General features: G+C 43.4%; 1 protein-coding gene across 2 annotated transcripts in view; it reads left to right on the top strand.

The window, feature by feature from the left end:
• DNMBP (dynamin binding protein) overlaps positions 1 to 23,455 on the top strand; it is a 232,727-nt gene that overhangs the window by 88,066 nt on the left and 121,206 nt on the right. For both annotated transcript variants that reach the window (XM_082269362.1, XM_082269361.1), the window contains exons 2-3: positions 6,315 to 6,461; positions 13,804 to 13,926. In XM_082269362.1, the coding sequence (XP_082125488.1) occupies positions 6,317 to 6,461; positions 13,804 to 13,926 (268 nt within the window). In that variant the 5' untranslated portion in view covers positions 6,315 to 6,316. The remainder of the gene's footprint in view (positions 1 to 6,314; positions 6,462 to 13,803; positions 13,927 to 23,455) is intronic.

The raw sequence follows: 23,455 nt of genomic DNA, 5'->3' as shown, positions 1-23,455 counted from the left end.
TTTACCCCCCTTCATGACCAGGCTATTTTTGCAATATGGCACTGCGTTACTTTGACTGACAATTGCATGGTCGTGCGTAGCTGTACCCAAATGAAATGGATTTCCTTTTTTCTCACAAATACAGCTTTCTTTGGGTGGTGTTTGATCACCTCTGCAGTTTTTATTTTTTGTGCTATAGACAAAAAAACCTGACAATTTTGAAAAAAAAAAAAAAATATTTTTTACTTTCGGCTATAAAACCTATCCAATAAAAATATATAAAAAATCAAATTTTCTTCATAAATTTAGACCAGTAAGTATTATGCTACATATTTTTGCTTAAAAAGATCCCAATAAGCGTATATTGATTGGTTTGCCCAAAGGTTATAGCTTCTACAAACCATGGGATATTTGTATTTATTTTTTTTTACCACTAATAATGGCGGTGATCTGTGACTTCTAGCGAGACTGCGATGTTGCGGTGTACATTCAGACACTAACTGACACTTTTTGGGAGCCAGTGACACTAATGCAGTCATCAGTGCTAAAAAAAAAAAAGCACTGTTACTGTACTAATGACACTGGCTGGGAAGAGGTTAACGTCAGGGGCAATCAAAGGGTTAACTGTGTTCCTAGCTGGTGTTTTCCTGTACTGCGTAAGGTTCTTTTACTAGGGGAGGAGATGGATCCTAGTCCTCTCACTGTGTCCCAGGAACTGGATGGCGGAGGTCACATCCTTACGGGGCTCCCCAATTGCATGGGAGAACCTAGTAAAGGCGGCAGTGGGAGTGGGTTCCCCGTTCTGATGCCTGTAAAAGTAATCAAGTGGCTTTTTAGCCGCCAGGATTACATTTGCATTGAAGGGAATCGCCAGCACCAAAAAGTGATATCTCAATCATTGCTGAAGCTGCACCCAGACCCACTGATTCCATCACTGACGCCTAAATAAAATATATCATGAAAAGTGAAAGGTGGTAGTGTTGAAAATATTCATGTAGATGAGGGACGAAAGGAGAAACCAGGGAACCGAAAAAATAAACGGCATAATCTTTAGCTTCAAACTGACTCTATGATCAGTTCCTGTGATTCTGATATGTGGGACAGTTGTGAAGCTATTAGACATATCGATTTGAGGTTATGAAACTTTATACTGATTTAAGATTATGAAATGTGTCAATTTGAGGGTTTGAATTACTTTATTGATTTGAGGTTATGAAATGTTTCGGTTTGAGGTGTTGTATGGGTTTGAGGCGTTGTATCGGTTTGAGGTTATGAGCTGTTGTAAAGGTTATGAGCTGTTGTTTTGGCTTGAGGTTATGAGATGTTGTGTCGTGTTGACGGTATAAGATATACCGTAGTGTTGGGTTGAGATTATGAGATTTTGTGTCGGGCTGAGGTTATGAGATGTTGTGTCACTTTGAGGTTATTAGATATTATGTTGGGCTGAAGGTATTAGATGTTGTGTCGAGCTGAGGGTATTGGATGTTGTGTTGGGCTTAAGGTATGAGATGTTGTGTCGGGCTGAGGTTATTGGATGTTGTGTTGGGCTGAGGGTATTAGATGTTGTGTTGGGCTGAGGGTATTGGATGTTGTGTTGGGCTGAGGGTATGAGATGTTGTGTCGGGCTGAGGGTATTAGATGTTGTGTCGGGCTGAAGGTATTAGATGTTGTGTCGGGCTGAGGGTATTGGATGTTGTGTCGGGCTGAGGGTATTGGATGTTGTGTCGGGCTGAGGATATTGGATGTTGTGTCGGGCTGAAGGTATTAGATGTTGTGTCAGACTGAGGGTATTGGATGTTGTGTCGGGCTGAGGGTATTGGATGTTGTGTCGGGCTGAGGGTATTGGATGTTGTGTCGGGCTGAGGGTATTTGATGTTGTGTCGGGCTGAGGGTATTTGATGTTGTGTCGGGCTGAGGGTATTTGATGTGTGGGGCTAAAGGTATTGGATGTTGTGTCGGGCTGAGGTTATGAGATGTTGTGTCACTTTGAGGTTATTCGATATTATGTTTGGCTTAGGGTATTGGATGTTGTGTTGGGCTGAGGTTATGAGATGTTGTGTCACTTTGAGGTTATTGGATATTATGTTGGGCTGAGGGCTTTGGATATTATGTTGGGCTGAGGGTATTGGATGTTGTGTCGGGCTGAGGGTATTGGATGTTGTGCCTTGGTGATAACTAAATGCTCGATACATTGGGGGTTGATTTACTAAAACTTAAACGTAAATGGAAATATCTTGTGTAGCTCTGCATAGAAACCAATCAGCTTCTAGTTTTTTTTTTTTTTTTTTTTTGTGAAAGCTTATTTGAACAAGCTGAAGTTAGAAGCTGATTGGCTGCCATGCACAGCTGCAAAAATAAATCCACCCCTATGTGTGTCCCTGTTAACAGTATTTGTGTTTTTCACTGTCTTCACTTTTTCACCTGCAGATATCCGCATCCCAGGCTGTATAGACAGGACACATAAAGGGCTCCATTTATAAATTTACAGAGCTTTTCACCCAGGAGACGCATATTTTCCAAATTGAATCTAAGTAGAAAAATGTGTGAATCTTGGGTGAAAGTTTTTTTTGTAAATTTGCATCTGGAAACATTTAATAGACCACTTAATGTGGTATGCCCATTTGACTTCATACTTGTTATCCTAATAAAGGATGCCAAAAGCCCTTGTTCAGTGTACTTCCCTGTGTACCGTCATTTGCACGCCATCAGAAAAAATAAATCTGAGTGTTGGATTTGTGTTTTAGTTGGGTGACCTCTCTTTATTCAGTACCATTGAGACCAAATGATTTGAAGCCTGCTCGAAGCATGCACACATTTTCAAAGTTTAGCTGTCCACACATATCTCATTATACAGACCCCATGAAATCTGCATGGCTGGCGTGTATCTGGGTTGGAATGGAGCCCTATATCCAGGATGCAGATTCCTAGGAGAGCCGCACCTCCCAGATGTGATATTACTCTGGTGACCCGTCCTCTCCCCACAGCTAGAGGAGCACCAGATCACGTGGACAGCTGGACTAAGAGGCTTGGCAGCAAAATGTGTTTGACAAACCTTGTCTGATAGATTTACAAAACAACATTTTTATTTTAAATTATGGATAGAGAGGAGAGGGATTAGAAAAACTGTCAGGTTGTTATTGGTGCCTGTGCCCGTCGCCCCCCTGGGGAAATTCACCCTCTCTCTTTGTACTGGTGACCGTAATAACTGTGACTATTATTAGCTGAGCTGGATTTACACCGTGTTTGTTGCTGTGACTTGACTTTAATTTTTTAACATGTTGCATTGATGTATATTTTTATTTAAAAAAAAAAAGCCAAAAATACAATGCTTTATTTTGTTTTCCTTAATGAGTTCTGCATCCACTGCGGTGCATTGTAGTGGATTGCAGCAGAGACCACTACTTTCACACAGAGAGAGGCTTCTTCTCTGCACCATGCTGGCAGGGGACAGGCTTTTCTAAACTGGCTGTGGCTGCTTCCTAAAGAATAAACTGCAAGACTTTACACACCTCAGGGGCAGACTTTCAGCCCAGGGGTCATGTACAAACCAGAGGCCCATGGTGCAGCGACTCGGCCCTCCTCCCACTCTCCCTTTTCCCGTCCTCCTCCTGACCCCCATTCCAGGCTGAAGCCATGCTCCAGGTACTCTCTACTCCCCGGCTGAATCTTGGTTCCCGACCTGGCCAGCAGGGGGCGGTTGGGTGGAGCTGGGACAGCTCAGTTGGGGCTAGCCAGGGGAGGAGAATCACAAAAAATGGCCTGGTCATTTAAGGGGGAAAATCTTCCGGTCCAGAAGTGAATAATTTTAGTTTTTCATTAAAATTATTGTATTGTGTGTGTGTGTGTGTGTGTGTGTGTGTGTGTTATACTGGGTCGTTTTTTTTTTTTCATATTATAATGGGTAGTATTTTTAATATTTATTTTCATATTATATTGGGTAGTATTTTTGATGTTTATTTTCATTTACTGTAAACTGTCAGTGCTCCTTACTAGTATAGTGAAGACTCGGTACCTGCATCCTATTTATAATACTTTCGAAGCCAGAACTGGCCAAAAAGGGGAAAAATAGGGGGGGCTGAAGAAGCGGCTTTGGGCGCGAAGACAATGTCAAGTGTGGCCCAATTATAGCTTCTAACCCGAGGATGTGGTGTTTTCCACAACATGTGTAAAACACCTTTTGCTGCAGTTGTGCCTCCAGGAAGGGCTTCCTCTGTGTGTTATGGTAGGATCCTCCCCCCACCCACCCCCAGAATAGAGAGCATCCCATAGGCCCACCAACAGTCTCCACAGTCTATAGCTCTATCTTCCACTTGACTGCACCTGCTGACATTGTTAATGCCTATTTATGAGGTAAGCCTTGCCCCCTGCCAGCCCCTTTACTGGGAATTGGCTGAGTCCCTCATAAATATTCTAAACAGCCCCTCCTCACCTCCACCCACCAGCTCTAGCAATTTCTACAACCTTCTAGACCAGGGAGAGGCACCAGAGGAGCTGTGAGGAGGAGTCATCCAGCACTGAGTGACTGGACTCTGACCCAGATTCACATACCTCCCAACTTTCTGAGATGAGAATGAGGGGCACCTATTAGCAAAAGTATGTAGGCATAGGACACACCCCCCTGCCACACCTCCAAAAAAGGGAATTGTACAAACAGAATGATTGGTTAAACCCACAAGTGCTGTTTTACCACTACTATTACTTTTACATTGGCTTTTGGAACTTACCATTGCAGCAATTTAGAAATTGGATGGAAAGGTTTAGCACTGGGAAATGCTTTTTGAAAGATTAATGTACATTTTATATGCAACTATATAGATCAAACCAAAATGAGGGGAAAATGAGGAGGAAAAAGGGACAGAGGGACTTTCTTCTTGGGCCCCTTTCACACAGGGTGGACTTTGGCTGCGATCCGCTTGCTCAGCAGGGGTGCAGTCCAAAGACGGGTGACCACCCCGCGGCTGCCATCTGGGCTGATTCATTGGATTGGATGTAGGCAGGTGTAAATTGACACATGTTCCTTTACACCCGCCACTCCATAGAGGAGAATGGAAGTTCTGATCAGCTCTGCCTGAAAAATGGACAGGCGGGGACCCTATCTGAACGATTGTGTGAAAGCAGCCATAATGAGCCCAGCATGCAAGAAACGCAGAGCAGTTATGTGCAGCTGATGATGGAGAGGGTGAATGAGGACAAGAAGAGGCTGAAAGGGGCTGCAGGAGATCAGCAGCACCCTAACAAATAAAATGGAGAAAACTATTTAAAAAATAATTGTAAAACGTTATTTGCCTACTAGATACGAACTTTAGATCGGGAGAATATTTTCTATCTAAACATAGCGGCATCCCGTTGTAAGTTTTTTTTTTAAATGTTTTTTCTAGGTTCCAGTGTTTATGTGCTGGGTTTAACTCTTCCCGTAGATGTAACTGGTCTCTGGCTGATAACACCGGACAGGAAAATGCATCCTCCAGGGTTCTCCCTCCTATTTCCTTCCTTGCATCGGTCCAAAATCCTAACCCTGACTTGTCCGCACTGTCCGGGACCTGTTCCTAGCTGTCCGCTTAGCACAGGCACTCAGTGACAGTAGATTTTTCACAACGACCTGTACATGTTTGGTGTAAAGGGAAGAATGCCAGATTTGCTCCTATGTACACATTAATGTGCATGCACAGAAAGGACCTAGAATTGCATTGGGGGGCGGTAAAAACACTGTTGACCTGCAGTTCCAATGCTTTGTATCACTTCAACCCATGCAAGGTGGTTGTGGAGTGCGGGTGCTGCAATTATGGGCTATACCAGGCAGTGAGAAGTGGGGCACTTCATTACAAAGTGGAACTAATATCAGAGAGGCATACAGAAGAGAGTTTCTAAGAAAAGCCTAACACTCTCTATTCTTAATGTTAATAATAGACACACATCCAGATGAATGTTGCAGCAAAGTCCAGCTGCAGGGGACCCCCTTGGATGTTTGCAAAGTGGTGTCTGTCTTTGTGTCACCGGGCTAAAGAACAGATCAACGGGGTCCAACCAGCCTGGAATGCAGATTCCCACCAGCAGGAACTGTGGTTTGAGACTGGAACTCACGAGTCAGTCTATCTACTCTGCCTCTTAGTCCTAAGTAGTTTCTAATCTGCCATGCAGTGAAATGAAAAAGACTTTGGCCCCCTAAGATTTGATTGGCACTCATTTTGGGTTAACTATATGTGATGTGGATAGGCTGTATATTTGTCCTGTACAGCACATGTATGTCACGTTGTGCTCCTCCTTCTTTTACATGTCCTATATGCCTGTTCCAGAATATACCTATACTTAGTATTATGTTTTTCTATCTCTTGCAGGAATGGAGGAGGGCTCAGTAGTTCGCGCAATCTTTGACTTCTGCCCCAGTGTGTCCGAGGAACTGACGCTCTTTGCTGGGGACGTCATTGAAATTCTCAGCGTGATAGATGAGTTCTGGCTAGTGGGAAATAAAGAAGGGATCACAGGTAATCTTCACAAAAATGTATTTATACAAAAATAATATATTCTTTCTATAGAGTAGTTTGCGTATATGGCTTTTATGGCCGATTACTGGTCAAGTCCTTACACACCAGAGGCAGATAACTTGGCATTGGATGCAAAGTGACCCACATCCAGACTACCTGCTATGACCAGGGTCACAGGCTTATCCGAGGTACTGATACCGCTGTCTAGACAGGCTCACTATCGTGTCTAAGTTTTACTTCCACTTTTCATAACAAATATTCGCTTCTCTGATAATCTGGAAGGGAGATCCCTGCCTCAGGACATGCAGCTCTGCTCACCTTTACCACCATTATAAGGGGTATTTCACATACTCTTTTAGGCCTCATTTACATGGGAAAACTGATCAGGCTCACCTTGTCAGTTTTTCTGGTGGACCTGATCGGACCATCCATTGCCCTCAATGAAGCGGCAGATTAGTGATCGACCGATATAGTTTTTTTTTAATACCGATACTGATAGTTTGGTCATCGGATATCGGTATCGGCCGAATTTGGACGATATTTTCGGATTTTTTTTCTAAAGGTACTCCTTGTGGAGGGATCTGGGGGTCTAAAAGACCCCAAACCCCTCCTCGGCACTGAAAAGCATTTAAAACGCCAAGTTTAGCTGTTTTGAATGCTGTCCGTTTTTGTAATTCGGCGCCGAGTACCTGGAAGTGATGTCATGACATCACTTCTGGGTTTTTTACATGGAGACCGGCGCATACGTACTTGCGTCAGGGATACCAGCTTTCACGGGGACACATCTTCATGCTACACCGGGTCTTCTCTTTGGCGGCGGCGGTAGGATGCCCCGGGTCTCCCGGTGGGACGGGAGACCCGGGTGACCCGTGGAAGGCAGCAGAAGGGGGGGGCGTCCCCTCCCGCTCCTTGTAATGAAAGCCGAGCGACTTCTCAGCCGCATCGGTTGTCATTACAAGTTAGCCGACCGTTGGCTATGGACACCGGTACCGGGGTGATGCCTCTAGCTGTGGGCATCATCCCTGGACATGCACTTTCCCTAAATATCGGCAAAATCGGTAACCTCAGGGGCCAGACTTGTATAAAGTACTCAGAATTTCTACTTGAGTAAAAGTACAAGTGCTCGATCAAAAAGTGACTTGAGTAGAAGTGGAAGTGCTCGCAGAAAAAGTTACTTAAGTAGAAATACTAAAGTATTCAACATTTTTTTTACTTAAGTATTGCAAGTAGTTTTTTCAAAAAATTTGCTACTTAAGTACTAAAAGTAAAAAGTACCAGTAGTTTTGAAAAAAAATTTCTACTCAAGTACTGAAAGTAGAAGTACAAGTACTGTGTTATGTAGTTATTAAAGAAAGAAGTCAAAAGTTTGAACATCATATTGGTTTTTATTATTTCAAATGATTTATTCAAATGATTAACCTGTGTTTGTTAGTAGTTTCTTGATGCACTTTAAGAGCTGTAGCACCATTTATTTGTTTGTTTCATATTTTCTTTTTATTGGAAAGATTTGGTATAGCAGCTTTTATTATACACAGCCTTTATTTTGTATGCGCTGATTTACAAATGACATTATACACATTTTTTTGAGCTTTATGCAACCTGCCATCTACTGTTCTGGCAGTGGTAATTTTTTTAAAAGTAACGAGTAACTATGCAGCACAAAAAAAAAAATATCGCAGTAGAAGTATTGAAATCATCGAAAAAATGAGTGAAGTAGAAGTAGGAGAAAAAAATTCTACTCTAGGACAGATACCGCATTTCCGTACTTAAGTACAGTACTTAAGTAGTTCTACTTTGTTACTATACATCTCTGTCAGGGGCCGATTCCGATATATCGGGGAAAGTGCATTTCGGCCCCCGATATATCGGTGTTGCCGATAATCGGTCGATCTCTACGGCAGATGTCAACAGACGTGTCCTGCTGACATCTGATCCTAAAAAAAGACGAATGGGGTGTCCGTTCCCCATCCGTCTGGCGGATCAGGTTGGATGACAGTCTGATGTAAGGTGGTCTGTTTACATCCGACCGCCCTGTGGACCTGTCATCAGCCTGCTCAGTGGGGATCAGCGGAGAGATTCCCCGCTAAGCAGGCGGATCCGCTGTCAGACTCCGCAGAGTGAAAGAGTCCTTTTAACTAAATTATATTGAATGCAGCAGGAGGAGTGTGACTTAGAGTAGAGCTGGGAAGCCTTTTAGGAAAATATTGTCATGGATGTCCTTGAAGCATTATTAACCCAAAAGCAAATATGTATTATCTTGCAACTTACTAATTCTTAGATGTGATGGCTGCATTCGTTTTTCGTTTTTTATTTTTTTCTCGTTTTTTCACCTGGTGATCGAGCCAATTAACCTACTAGTATGTCTTGGAGTGATGGAGGAAACCGTAGTTAAACACATGCAAGCACATGGAGAACATGCAAACTCCATGCAGATAGTGAACTGACCAGAAAACTAACCGGGAATTAGGTTAGTCTTAGCAGGTTATAAATGACGAATTGGTAACCCAAAAGAAACTGCGCAAATGGTGATATTCGATAATAAATTATTAGTCAAATGTTGATTATATGTGAGGAATTGCTTCCATAGTGCAAGCTGCAATAAAAACGTGTATACGCATAAATAGTGAAAAAGAGTGAATATATTGCGCTTAAACACTTAAAACACAACCAAAAAAGTGCTTGTGTGCATAAACATATAAATAAATAGATATATATATACTAGTGAATAAATATATATGAATAAATAAATAAATAAATATGTTGTGAAAAAGTCCTTAGTGAAATAAATCAACAGTCCTTAAAGTGCCCAGTGCAATACGGATCTCTCAGCAATGACTGAAAATCACTTTAGCTTCAAGTGAGGGACCTCCACCATAGGGACTTTCTCCACCCAGTGCTCAGGGTAAATACTTCTTACCGAAGCTGGTGGACCCCTTAATTACAGGGGGTCTAAAACAGCATATATGGTCCACAAATGCCTCCAAGCTATCCTTCAGGTCCCTTAATAAGGCTCAGCTCGCACAAGGAACTCCAAGTATTTCCAGGTTGGTATGGGGAAAAAGATAAGGAAACTCCGATAGTGTAGTATGTTCTAATAATGGGGTTTATTAATAGAAATGCACTTACTCAAACATCATATACAGAATGCCTTCATGGGGTAAATGCAGCATGGGTTCGGTGTACGGGACGCTCCTCTGTTCCTGCGTATCACCAACCCGGAACTCCACGGTCTCACGTTCCCGACGCACGTTTCGTCAGACGCGCTGACGTCATCAGGGCCCTCCCAAATCACCACTCCTAGCACCTCCCCAAAAGTACCCTCCTAAAATAATTCTTACTTCCTGCTGCCCCCCCAAATTCACCATCTCAACAAAAACCCCCTCCCCAAATCTCCATGTGGTGCCCCCCATCCCACATGATGCCAGAGTGCCCACGGCAGCCGCCCCCTCCTGCCCACCCCTTGTCCTAGCCCTGCTGACAAGGAGTGGGCAAGGAAGGGGGAGGGGGGTGGGTTTCACGGTCTTCCAAATTCCTGTAAGCGTTAAATGCTGGAAGGCAATGCTGGAAGGCAGTGAAGATAAGAGAGTATTTTCTTCTATTGCTGGAAACTTCCAGTAGAAACTTAGCCTTTAAGGCTGCCATACAGAAATGCAAAGGGTTGGATTTACTAAAACCGGAGAGTGCAGAATCTGGTGCAGCTCTGCAGAGAAACCAATCAGATTCCAGGTTTTTTTGTCAAAGTTTAATAGAACAAGCTGAAGTTAGAAGCTGATTGGCTACCATGTACAGCTGCACCAGCTTCTGAGTGCTCCAGTGCTCTAATAACCCCCCCCCCCCCCTTATAGTTTAAGGCTCCTTTCACACTATCCGTCCGTTGGACGGAGTCCGTTTTTCTCAGCGGTGGATCGAGCCGCCGATCCCCCGCTGAGCAGCAGGAGGACAGCTGTGTCTTCACGCTGTGTGCGGAGACACAGCTGTCAGATCCCCTTGCATCTCTATGGGGGAAATCGGATGGGAACGGACCGTCGGTCCCTTCTCATCCGAATCCATCCGATCTGATCCGCTGAACGGATGGAAAATAGGGTTTTCATCCGTCCAGATTTGACGGATCGGGTCGGATGTCAGCGGACATGTCTCCGCTGACATCCGATGCCCCATAGGGATACATGGGGGGACCGTTCAGATCCGCCAAAAAAATGGACAGGCGGATCTGAACGGTCCGCCTGTGTGAAAGGGGCCTAATGCAGTATGGTGGAAGGGCAGAGGTCACCACCAGTATCGCCTGTGGTCTCCTTGCAGCTGATCCTACCTCATTACCATGGCTTCTGACTGTCCCTGATTTTGAACTTTATCTCTTTCTCCCTCATTTGTCCCTCATTTTGATCTGATCTATATAGCTGTATATAAAATGCACGTTTCAGCTAAAAAGCTAAACCTTTCATTCAGTGTCTACATTTCTGCATGTGTAAATTTCAAAAGCCAGTATAAAGGAATAGTAGCGTTTTTTTTTTTTTTTTTAAAAAGCAATTGTGGGTTTAACTAATCATTTTTCTTGTAGAATTCTCCTTTAACCACTTCCCTTAGATATGACGTAAGAACAATCATAGTGGCTGTTCTATCGTTCTAAAAGGCGGCCCCCTCCTACCGCCCTCCAATGCTTTTACCGGCTCGCCCATGCGATCGGCAAGTCTGAGAAGGAATCGGCCGCCGGCGGAAGTGTCACCATAGAGACGTCGAGGACCAGATGGTCCCCGTCAGTCTCTATGACTCTCAGAGGCCCGGGCGCAACATAATGACCTCACGCCTGGCCTGGCAGTTTTCAATACTGCACTGATCTCGGCTGAATATCCAAAATAGTTAGTTTAGTCCCCCTTATCGAAAAAAAGGGGGAAAACCAGAATAATGGGACTTTAAATGAGGCATTTAAGTAAAAGAGAGGGGAAATTTATCGTATAAAAGATGAATATATATGATACATCTAGTTATAGACAATTACAAAATTTGTGAAAGGACAACATATCACACAGTATACAATTTATATTGAAAACATAACTACATAAGAATAGGATCTCACATAGGATCTCTAACGTAATAACATCAATATAAAAACTGTTTGTTTGTCAATTCATTGATAACTGGAGTAAAAAGGGATACTATTTTTACTCCAGTTATCAATGAATTGACAAACAAACAGTTTTTATATTGATATTATTACGTTTAGAGATCCTATGTGAGATCCTATTCTTATGTAGTTATGTTTTCAATATAAATTGTATACTGTGTGATATGTTGTCCTTTCACAAATTTTGTAATTGTCTATAACTAGATGTATCATATATATTCATCTTTTATACGATAAATTTCCCCTCTCTTTTACGTAAATGCCTCATTTAAAGTCCCATTATTCTGGTTTTCCCCCTTTTTTTCGAAATATATTAGGGATGGAGACTTTTTAAGTATACAATATGTGGCAGACCATAATCTGTTTTTCTTTAGTTTTTTTTAGTTTTTTTTTTTTTATTTCAGGCTTTCTAGCCTGTAGGAGAGATCTGAGGTCTTATTGACCCCCAGATCTCCCCAGTAAGAGGACCTATCATTCACTATTCCTATTACAAGGGATGTTTACATTCCTTGTAATAGGAATAAAAGTGATAAAATAAGTAATTAAAGGGAAAGTGTAAAAAAAAAAAAAAAAAAAAATGTAAAGTGCCCCCTCGCGCTCGCATGCGGCAGTGAACGCATGCGTTCATCGCGGCCACATATGTAAACGGCGTTTAATCCATACATGTGAGGTATTGCCGCGAGCGCTGGTGTGAGAGCAACAATTATAACCCAAGATCTCCTCTGTAACTCTAAACTGGTAACCTGTAAAAAATTTTTAAAGCGTCGCCTATAGAGATTTTTAAGTACCGAAGTTTGGCGTCATTCCATGAGTGTGCATAATTTTAAAACGTGACCTGCTGGGTATCTTTTTACTCAGCGTAATATCATCTTTCGCATTATACAAGAAAAAATTGGGCTAACGTTAGTGTTTTTTTTTTTTTTTAATTCCTAAAACCTCTACCGCCTTTTTCAAAAAAACAAATGTGTAAATACCGTGTGACATAAGAAGTTGCAATGACCATTTTATTCCCTAGGGTCTCTGCTAAAATATATATATATATATTAGTAATTTTCTAGTAAAAAAAATGATGGTTTTTACATGTAGGAACGGCGTGCCAGAAATTGTGCGGTATGGAAGTGGTTAAGGAGGCGTGGCAGGGGTGTGTGTCCTGTGCCTACATAGTTTTGCTAATAAGTGTCCCTCGTTCCCATCTCCAAAAGTTGGGCGCTATGCCGTTACAGACTTGCTATGCCTTGTTCTGCACAGTGTCTCTGTATGGAGGGGACGATCTCGGTAAAGGCAGGGCTTTTCTTCCTCGTGTCAGATCCTCCAGCAAGGAGAACAATTAGCAGCACAGTAGTGACATAACCAGTAGTAGCAGTGCCTTAGATCTCCCATGCAGATATACAACTGTGAGGCTTTATACACAGGAGTGCCTAGGCACACTCGCATACCAGGAAGTGCACAGCTATTTTTTTCAGGAGGAATTTCATCCTAATAGGTCGATTTTTCAGTGTACTATTTAGGTAACCTTACCATTTCTGAGGGCTAATTTACACTAGTGCAGTGACCCATGTTTTTCCGCACTGGAAAATACATGTCCCCGCCAGGACACACAGAAAACAATTGTTTTCTGTGTATCCTATTCACACTAAAATGCAGCCGGTAGCTGCGCTGCAGTGATCTTCGATAATATGCAGACATGCTTCATTTTATTGCAACCAGGGCTGGGGCAAGTAGTGGGTAGGAGGGGCTGTTGCCCTGGGCGCAATGGTTTATTGCAGGGATAGGGGGGCACCTTGACCCCAAACCTAAGGGAAAGGGGGGGGCGCAGTTTGGCATATTTGCCCTGGTAGCTGGATGACCTTGTCCCGGCACTGATTGCCACACACTGGACAGGATTGCATATCAAAGTAGAGCATAGCACCTGCTGTACAGTGACCTGAATGAAATGTCACTTTTGTGCACTTCAAATAAAATTTGAGAAAAAAAGGTAGCGGTGTGATGCATTGAACCGCACACCACACGCCCCCCCCCCCCCCCCCACCGCCAGATCACTGCAGTCAAATCTGACAGCTGCTGGACAGTGAAGCACTGGGGTTTAGTGTGTGGCAGCTGTCCATTTATGTATGAATGGGCTCTAAATGTTCACTACAATGTGGCAAATCTTTACTTTTGTTTTTTTTTCAGTTCATATCCACTATCCGATTAATAAAATGTCCTTTTTCTTGGTTGTAGGACAATTTCCTGCCAGTTTTGTGGAAGCTCTGAACATCCCATCTGTGAAACATGGAGAAAAACTGTATGTCTCCATCAGCGATTTCACCTCCCATGAGCCCGGAGCGCTGTGCCTACAGAGAGGTAACCATCTCTTCTCACCATCAAATCTCCATTCTACAACATCATTGTCCACCAATTTCCAGCAGCAGGCCCCAGGTGTCAGAATTTGTACCATCAGCGTCTTTCTGCTGTCTGGGGTTACACCATTCATGACATAGGACATCACATCCCTATCTTCACATGTATATTGCACTCATATGATATGTAAAGTGGTTGCAAACCTCAGACATGAAATATGAACAAAGCATATCCCACAAAAGTGTGTATTTGTCTCAATCCAGAGCACTAAGTGTCATTTCTGTCTGCTGGTCTATTCCCCTGTTATCACCATGAGAGGCTTCTGACAAGTTTTCCTGACACCAAGAAAAAAATGGTGACGGGGAGGGACCTCCAGCTGATAGCCTCAGCTCTGTTCCTGTGTGCTGTGTAAAGGGGGGGTGTGTTTCTTCCCTCCAATCAGCTTTCAGAGCTCTCATCACTGAGCTCTGCAGAGTGTAACTTCTGCTCTCCGTCTCCTTTCCTCCGGACTCTCAGACCAGCTTTATACACTATACTGACCATCAGTGTTAAGGGATCATTGCTTGACTTCTCACCAACGGAAGGGGGCACCATACAGATCATCAGTGGAAGGAGCCATTGCTTCACTTATCACAAATGGAAGGGGGCACTATAAGGGTCATCAATGGAAGGGGCCATTGCTTCACTTATCACCAATGGAAGGGGGCACTATAGGGACCATCTGTGGAAGGGGCCATTGCTTGACTTATCACCTATGGAAGGGGCACTATACAGGCCATCTGTGTAAGGAACCATTTCTTCACTTATTACTAATGTAAGGGGGCAGTATACAGACCATCTGTGTAAAGGGCCATTACTTCACTTATCACCAATGGAAGGGGACACTATAGGGACCATCAGTGGAAGGAGCCATTGCTTCACTTATCACCAATGAAAGGGGGCACTATAAGGACCATCTGTAGAAGAGGCTATTGCTTCACTTATCACCAATGTAAGGAGGCACTATAGGGACCATCAGTGGAAGGAGCCATTGCTTCACTTATCACCAGTAGAAGGGGGCACTACAAGGGCCATCAATGGAAGGGGCCATTGCTTCACTTATCACCAATGGAAGGGGGCACTATCAGGACCATCTGTGGAATGGGCTATTGCTTGACTTATCACCTATGGAAGGGGGCACTATACAGTCCATCTGTGTAAGGGGCCATTACTTCACTTATTACTAATGTAAGGGGACACTATATGTACCATCTGTGTAAGGGACCATTACTTCACGTATCACCAATGTAAGGGGGCACTATACAGACCATTTATGGAAGGGGCCATTGTTTCATTTATCACCAATGGAAGGGGGCACTATACAGACCATCTGTGTAAGGGGTCATTACTTCCATTATCACCAATGGAAGGGGGCACTCTACGGACCATCAGTGTAGAGGGCCATTGCTTCACTTATGACCAATAGAAGGAGGCGCTTAATGGACCATCTGTGGAAGGGACCATTGCTTCACTTATCACCAAGGTACTGACCAGCCATGTAAAAGGGGCATTTCTACTCCTCACCAATGTAAGGGGCACTTATCCACTGACCAGTAGTAGTTTTTTGCTATTGGTTTTATATTCGGTTTCATTTTATTATACGGAGCAGGGGGTTGTTGTAAAGTGACCTGCTTTGAGTGGCAAATGCTTTCATTATGATGCATTATTATTATTTAATTTTAAACTTTCCACAACCTACTGATCATACTAATTTATCTGGAGCAGTAGATAAAATAATTTTTAGCAGAGACTTCCTGAAACCTGAAAATTATTTTAAAGATTCCTCCAGGGTAAAAAGTACAGAAAGGCTGCTCTAGAGTTATGCTTGATATATGTATGTTTTGTATAAAAATACCGGAATTGTTGTTCCTAGACCTAGCCAGCAGAGGGTACTCTTGGGTAGCGTTTTCTGTCGCACTATTCTGCTACAGTATTTACTTTGTCTTCTTGGATATTGCAATTGTTGTTCTATATGGAGAAATATTATCTCTGTATCTCATGAAAACATTTAGATATAGAAAAGCCCACAGTTTAGGGGAATTGTTTTATTCAAAACGAATAAATACTTTTTTTTACAGCTAGTCTAATTACTAGAAATCTAGTTTAATGAGCTGCATGCACACTAGATTCGATTAGATTACATTAGATTGGCCAAAACCAGGCTTGTGATGGTAAATGGCTGCTATGTAGGCTGGTGGGCAGGGGGGCTTTGGGTGCCAAAAATATGAAATCTAAAATGTCCCAGCATGCACCATGCCCTCATCCTAGTGTATGTAAATCCAATCACTAAAATATCCTATAAACTTAACCTGTTACTGTAATTTCAAAAGTAGTTTTTAATGCTTTTTATATCTACAGCATGCATGAACAGGATAGCTGGTGATCCTGCCATATGGTCATTGTTTGGGATCTTCCTGTTCTGCGGTGACAACGTTCTGTTTTTGTCCCCAGTTGTACTCCTATGTTGTCAGCCTATTACAGGTGACAAATAGGATACCAGAAAAGGATAAAAAGGTATTAGAAGCTACAGCCTTTTGCCATACACATTGCTTGGGTAAATGTTAAGTTAGAGTATTTCCATTATTTTTTTATTGATTGTATTGCTCTTTTTTTTTTTTTTTTCATTTGTAAATTAACATTTTTGAAAAATGTAATAATAAAAAAAAAAATTGTCCTGGGGAAGAAAAGCTTGGGCCTTGTCGAAACCATGGCATGAACCTTATCACTGAGTATTCACCTTTGAGACCCTGTGAGTGCCACCTTATCTTTTGGATTAGACATATTTTATGCTTTGCATTTTTATTATTATTATTATACAGTATTTATATAGCGCCAGCAGCTTGCGCAGTGCTTTACAACATGAGGGCAGACAGTACAGTTACATTACAAATTTATTACAGGAGGAATCTGAGGGCCCTGCTCGTTAGAGCTTACAATCTAAGATTTGCATCACATTTTTGATATTGTATTAGGCTAGGTTCACACGTGTCTGGTGCAGTTTTGTTCACCAGTTCAGAGGCGACTTTTTACTTGAATTCGCACCTAAACCGAACCTAAAATCGCACAAGGTCCTTTTCAGAAACAGACCGCGGCCGCCCTGGACATTTTGTGAACTGGCTTCATTAAAAGCCTGTCCGATTCACATGGTATGCGAATCTAGTGTGGTTAAAAATGCATCCGATTCGCATATATGTGAACCGAGCTGTATACAGTCTTTTCTCAAATCAGCAGATGAAGGTAGTCTGTTTTCCACATCATTTTGATTAACCACTTTCGGACCGCCCACCGCACAGATATATATATACTGCGGCAGGGCGGCGCGGCTGTGCAAAATCATGTACATGTACAGGGTTTTGTGCACGAGATGGCAGGGGTGCGTGCGTGCCGCCGGATCGCTGTTTCCGCTGTGATTGGACACAGCGGGAGCCATTCAGCGGGTCCGGCGCCCGCAATGGCCATCGGGACCCGCTGATCATTAGGTGGAATGACAGAACGGCAAGCTACCTATGTAAAGAAGGCAGACCGCCGTTCTGTCACCAAGGAAAAGAGAGATCTTGTGTTTCAGCTTAACTGAAGCACAGATCTGTTTTCCTCTAGTGCAGGGATAATCAAACTACCACCCTCCCAGCTGTTGCAGAACTACACATCCCATGAGGCATCGTAAGACTCTGACTTATTTACAGAGCCAGTCCTTGCTGTCCTTCAGACTTTAGAGAGTCTGGACTGTGGCTAGTGGGTTTAAGAAATGTCCAGGTGGGAGTAAACCATGCCCTATCTTTGGTGTCTTTGGGAAGAATAGAGCCCCATCATTGGTATCAGTGGGAGGAATAGTGCTCCATTATTGGTATCAGTGGGAGGAACAGTGATACATCATTGGTATCAGTGGGAGGAATAGTGACCCATCATTGCTATCAGTGGGAGGAATAGAGCCCCATCATTGGTATCAGTGGGAGAAATAGTGCCCCATCATTTGTATCAGTGGGAGGAATAGTGACCCTTCATTGGTATCAGTGGGAGGAATGGTGACCCATCATTGGTATCAGTGGGAAAAATAGTGACCCATCATTGGCATCAGTGGGAGGAATAGTGACCCTTCATTGGTATCAGTGGGAGGAATAGTGCCCCATCATTGGTATCAGTGGAAGGAACAGTGCCTCATCATTGGTATCAGTGGGAGGAATGGTGACCCATCATTGGTATCAGTGGGAAGAATAGTGCCCCATCATTGGTATCAGTGGGTGAAATAGTGACCCATCATTGGTATCAGTGGGAAGAATAGTGCCCTATCATTGGTATCAGTGGGAGGAATAGTGCCCCATCATTGGTATCAGTGGAAGGAATAGTGACCCATCATTGGTATCAGTGGGAAGAATAGTGACCCATCATTGGTATCAGTGGGAAGAATAGTGACCCATCATTGGTATCAGTGGGAAGAATAGTGCCCTATCATTGGTATCATTGAGAGGAATAGTGACCCATCATTGGCATCAGTGGAAGGAATAGAGCCCCATCATTGGTATCAGTGGGAAGAATAGTGACCCATCATTGGTATCAGTGGGAAGAATAGTGACCCATCATTGGTATCAGTGGAAGGAATAGTGACCCATCATTGGTATCAGTGGGAGGAATAGAGCCCCATCATTGGTATCAGTGGGAGGAATAGTGACCTATCATTGGTATCAGTGGGAAGAATAGTGACCCATCATTGGTATCAGTGGGAAGAATAGTGACCCATCTTTGGTATCAATGGGAAGAATAGTGACCCATCATTGGTATCAGTGGGTGAAATAGTGACCCATCATTGGTATCAGTGGGAGGAATAGTGCCCCATCATTGGTATCAGTGGGAAGAATAGTGCCCTATCATTGGTATCAGTGGGAGGAATAGAGCCCCATCATTGGTATCAGTGGAAGGAATAGAGCCCCATCATTGGTATCAGTGGGAAGAATAGTGCCCCATCATTGGTATCAGTGGAAGGAATAGAGCCCCATCATTGGTATCAGTGGGAGGAATAGTGACCTATCATTGGTATCAGTGGGAAGAATAGTGACCCATCATTGGTATCAGTGGGAAGAATAGTGACCCATCTTTGGTATCAGTGGGAAGAATAGTGACCCATCATTGGTATCAGTGGGTGAAATAGTGACCCATCATTGGTATCAGTGGGAGGAATAGTGCCCCATCATTGGTATCAGTGGAAGGAATAGTGCCCCATCATTGGTATCAGTGGAAGGAATAGTGACCCATCATTGGTATCAGTGGGAGGAATAGAGCCCCATCATTGGTATCAGTGGAAGGAATAGAGCCCCATCATTGGTATCAGTGGGAAGAATAGTGACCCATCATTGGTATCAGTGGGAGGAATAGTGACCTATCATTGGTATCAGTGGGAAGAATAGTGACCCATCTTTGGTATCAGTGGGAAGAATAGTGACCCATCATTGGTATCAGTGGTAAGAATAGTGCCCTATCATTGGTATCATTGAGAGGAATAAAGCTCCATCATTGGTATCAGTGGGAAGAATAGTGACCCATCTTTGGTATCAGTGGGAAGAATAGTGACCCATAATTGGTATCATTGAGAGGAATAGAGCCCCATCATTGGTATCAGTGGGAAGAATAGTGACCCATCATTGGTATCAGTGGGAAGAATAGTGACCTATCATTGGTATCATTGAGAGGAATAGTGACCCATCATTGGCATCAGTGGAAGGAATAGAGCCCCATCATTGGTATCAGTGGGAAGAATAGTGACCCATCATTGGTATCAGTGGGAAGAATAGTGACCCATCTTTGGTATCAGTGGGAAGAATAGTGACCCATCATTGGTATCAGTGGGAAGAATAGTGACCCATCATTGGTATCAGTGGTAAGAATAGTGCCCTATCATTGGTATCATTGAGAGGAATAGAGCCCCATCATTGGTATCAGTGGGAAGAATAGTGACCCATCTTTGGTATCAGTGGGAAGAATAGTGACCCATCATTGGTATCAGTGGGAGGAATAGTGACCCATCATTGGTATCAGTGGGAGGAATAGTGACCTATCATTGGTATCAGTGGGAAGAATAGTGACCCATCTTTGGTATCAGTGGGAAGAATAGTGACCCATCATTGGTATCAGTGGTAAGAATAGTGCCCTATCATTGGTATCATTGAGAGGAATAAAGCTCCATCATTGGTATCAGTGGGAAGAATAGTGACCCATCTTTGGTATCAGTGGGAAGAATAGTGACCCATAATTGGTATCATTGAGAGGAATAGAGCCCCATCATTGGTATCAGTGGGAAGAATAGTGACCCATCATTGGTATCAGTGGGAAGAATAGTGACCCATCTTTGGTATCAGTGGGAAGAATAGTGACCCATCATTGGTATCAGTGGGAGGAATAGTGACCTATCATTGGTATCAGTGGGAAGAATAGTGACCCATCTTTGGTATCAGTGGGAAGAATAGTGACCCATCATTGGTATCAGTGGTAAGAATAGTGCCCTATCATTGGTATCATTGAGAGGAATAGAGCCCCATCATTGGTATCAGTGGGAAGAATAGTGACCCATCATTGGTATCAGTGGGAAGAATAGTGACCTATCATTGGTATCATTGAGAGGAATAGTGACCCATCATTGGCATCAGTGGAAGGAATAGAGCCCCATCATTGGTATCAGTGGGAAGAATAGTGACCCATCATTGGTATCAGTGGGAAGAATAGTGACCCATCTTTGGTATCAGTGGGAAGAATAGTGACCCATCATTGGTATCAGTGGGAAGAATAGTGACCCATCATTGGTATCAGTGGTAAGAATAGTGCCCTATCATTGGTATCATTGAGAGGAATAGAGCCCCATCATTGGTATCAGTGGGAAGAATAGTGACCCATCTTTGGTATCAGTGGGAAGAATAGTGACCCATCATTGGTATCAGTGGGAAGAATAGTGACCCATCATTGGTATCAGTGGGAAGAATAGTGACCCATCATTGGTATCAGTGGTAAGAATAGTGCCCTATCATTGGTATCATTGAGAGGAATAGAGCCCCATCATTGGTATCAGTGGGAAAAATAGTGACCCATCATTGGTATCAGCGGGAAGAATAGTGACCCATCTTTGGTATCAGTGGGAAGAATAGTGACCCATAATTGGTATCATTGAGAGGAATAGATCCCCATCATTGGTATCAGTGGAAGGAATAGAGCCCCATCATTGGTATCAGTGAAAGGAATAGTGACCTATCATTGGTATCAGTGGAAGGAATAGTGACCCATCATTGGTATCAGTGAGAAGAATAGTGCCCTATCATTGGTATCAGTGGGAGGAATAGAGCCCCATCATTGGTATCAGTGGAAGGAATAGTGACCCATCATTGGTATCAGTGAGAAGAATAGTGCCCTATCATTGGTATCAGTGGGAGGAATAGTGACCTATCATTGGTATCAGTGGGAAGAATAGTGACCCATCATTGGTATCAGTGGGAGGAATAGTGCCCCATCACTAGTGTCAGTGGGAGGAATAGTGCCCCATCACTGGTGTCAGTGGGAGGAATAGTGCCCCATCACTGGTGTCAGTGAGAGGAATAGTGCCCCATCATTGGTGTCAGTGGGAGGAATAGTGCCCCCTTACTGGTGTCAGTGGAAGGAATAGTGCCCCCTTACTGGTGTCAGTGGAAGGAATAGTGCCCCATCACTGGTGTCGGTGAATGGAATAGGGCCCCATCACTGGTGTCGGTGAATGGAATAGGGCTCCATCACTGGTGTCGGTGAATGGAATAGGGCCCCATCACTGGTGTCGGTGAATGGAATAGGGCCCCATCACTGGTGTCGGTGAATGGAATAGGGCCCCATCAATGGTGTCGGTGAATGGAATAGGGCCCCATCACTGGTGTCGGTGAATGGAATAGGGCCCCATCACTGGTGTCGGTGAATGGAATAGGGCCCCATCACTGGTGTTGGTGAATGGAATAGGGCCCCATCACTGGTGTCAGTGGAAGGAATAGTGCCCCATCACTGGTGTCGGTGAATGGAATAGGGCCCCATCACTGGTGTCGGTGAATGGAATAGGGCCCCATCACTGGTGTTGGTGAATGGAATAGGGCCCCATCACTGGTGTCAGTGGGAGGAATAGTGCCCCATCACTGGTGTCGGTGAATGGAATAGGGCCCCATCACTGGTGTCGGTGAATGGAATAGGGCCCCATCACTTGTGTCAGTGGGAGGAATAGTGCCCCATCACTGGTGTCGGTGAATGGAATAGGGCCCCATCACTGGTGTTGGTGAATGGAATAGGGCCCCATCACTGGTGTTGGTGAATGGAATAGGGCCCCAAGGGACGGATAAAGGCAAACTTGGCCACAGTTTGGGGACCACTGTATTAGACAAAGGGAGCTTCAAAGCTGTGCTGTCTCTTTAGATAACTTGGAGTGCTCTGGGAACTATTTTTTATATATTAAATGTTTATTTGTCAAAGATTGTAAATGGATAGTGAAAAAAAAAAAAAAAAAAAACAGATGTAAACAGTTTAAAACCAGCTAAACTTGAAATAGAACTTAAAGCGGAATTAAACCTAAAACCAAAAATGTAATAGACTGTAGCTTAGCAATCAGATGTGGTGTCTCCATTAGTTTTATTTTTTACGTTTTTTACCTGGTTATCTGGCCATTAGCACACCTCCTGGTTGGTATTAGGCCAGGTTCACGTATATGCAAATTGGATGGTTTCCAATGCATCCAATTGGCATGAGATGCGAGTGTGACCGGCTCTTAATGGAGCCGCCTCACACAGTTCCAGGACACCCGCAGATTTCAAAAGGGTCCTGTGCGTGTTTGGGTCCGGTTCAGGTATGAATTCAGGAAAAAATTCGGACCTGATTCGCAACTAAACTGGTGAACAGACACGCACCGGACCCCAGGCACGAATCTGCGGCCGCACGTATGTGAACCCGGCCTTAGAGTTCCCCCTTACTCTGGATAAGGGAGCAACAGAGACATCCCTGGATAGCAACATTGTCAGTCTGATTAAAGATGAGTGTTTAGATGTACTAGCAGATTTAAATACACTAACAATCTGATCAGCTAATACATTATAAGCAGTAACAGCAAAGCATTTTTTTCCTTTTGGGGTAAAGGTTTTGCATAAATAAAAGCTGATAATTGTAAGCACCCCTGCTACATCCACAGCACGGCTTGTTCTGTTGAAAAACAACAGACTTACTGGTCAGATCACCAGATGAAGATTAAGAAAAGAAAGCCTAAAAAAGAAAATCAGTGCAGCCACCACATCTAAGAATTGGAAAACTGCAATATAATAAGTATTTGCTTTTGGGTTTATTATCACTACTGTCCTGGTAGCAAAAAAAAAGAAATGTTTGCATGAATATATAGCTAATCAGTAAGTGAATAGTAAGTGTAATTTGTGACTGAAAAATCACTTTTTATTCAAATTGTCATACAGCACAATGCATGGGGTTGCTGCTCAGCTGCACAACTTCCTGGCATAGCGTG

The sequence above is a fragment of the Pelophylax lessonae genome (genome assembly GCF_965119305.1).
Source record: "Pelophylax lessonae genome assembly, chromosome: 9".
Taxonomy (NCBI): Eukaryota; Metazoa; Chordata; class Amphibia; order Anura; family Ranidae; genus Pelophylax; species Pelophylax lessonae.
Note: the sequence above shows the minus strand (reverse complement) of the source record. Positions and strands in the feature narration are given on the sequence as shown.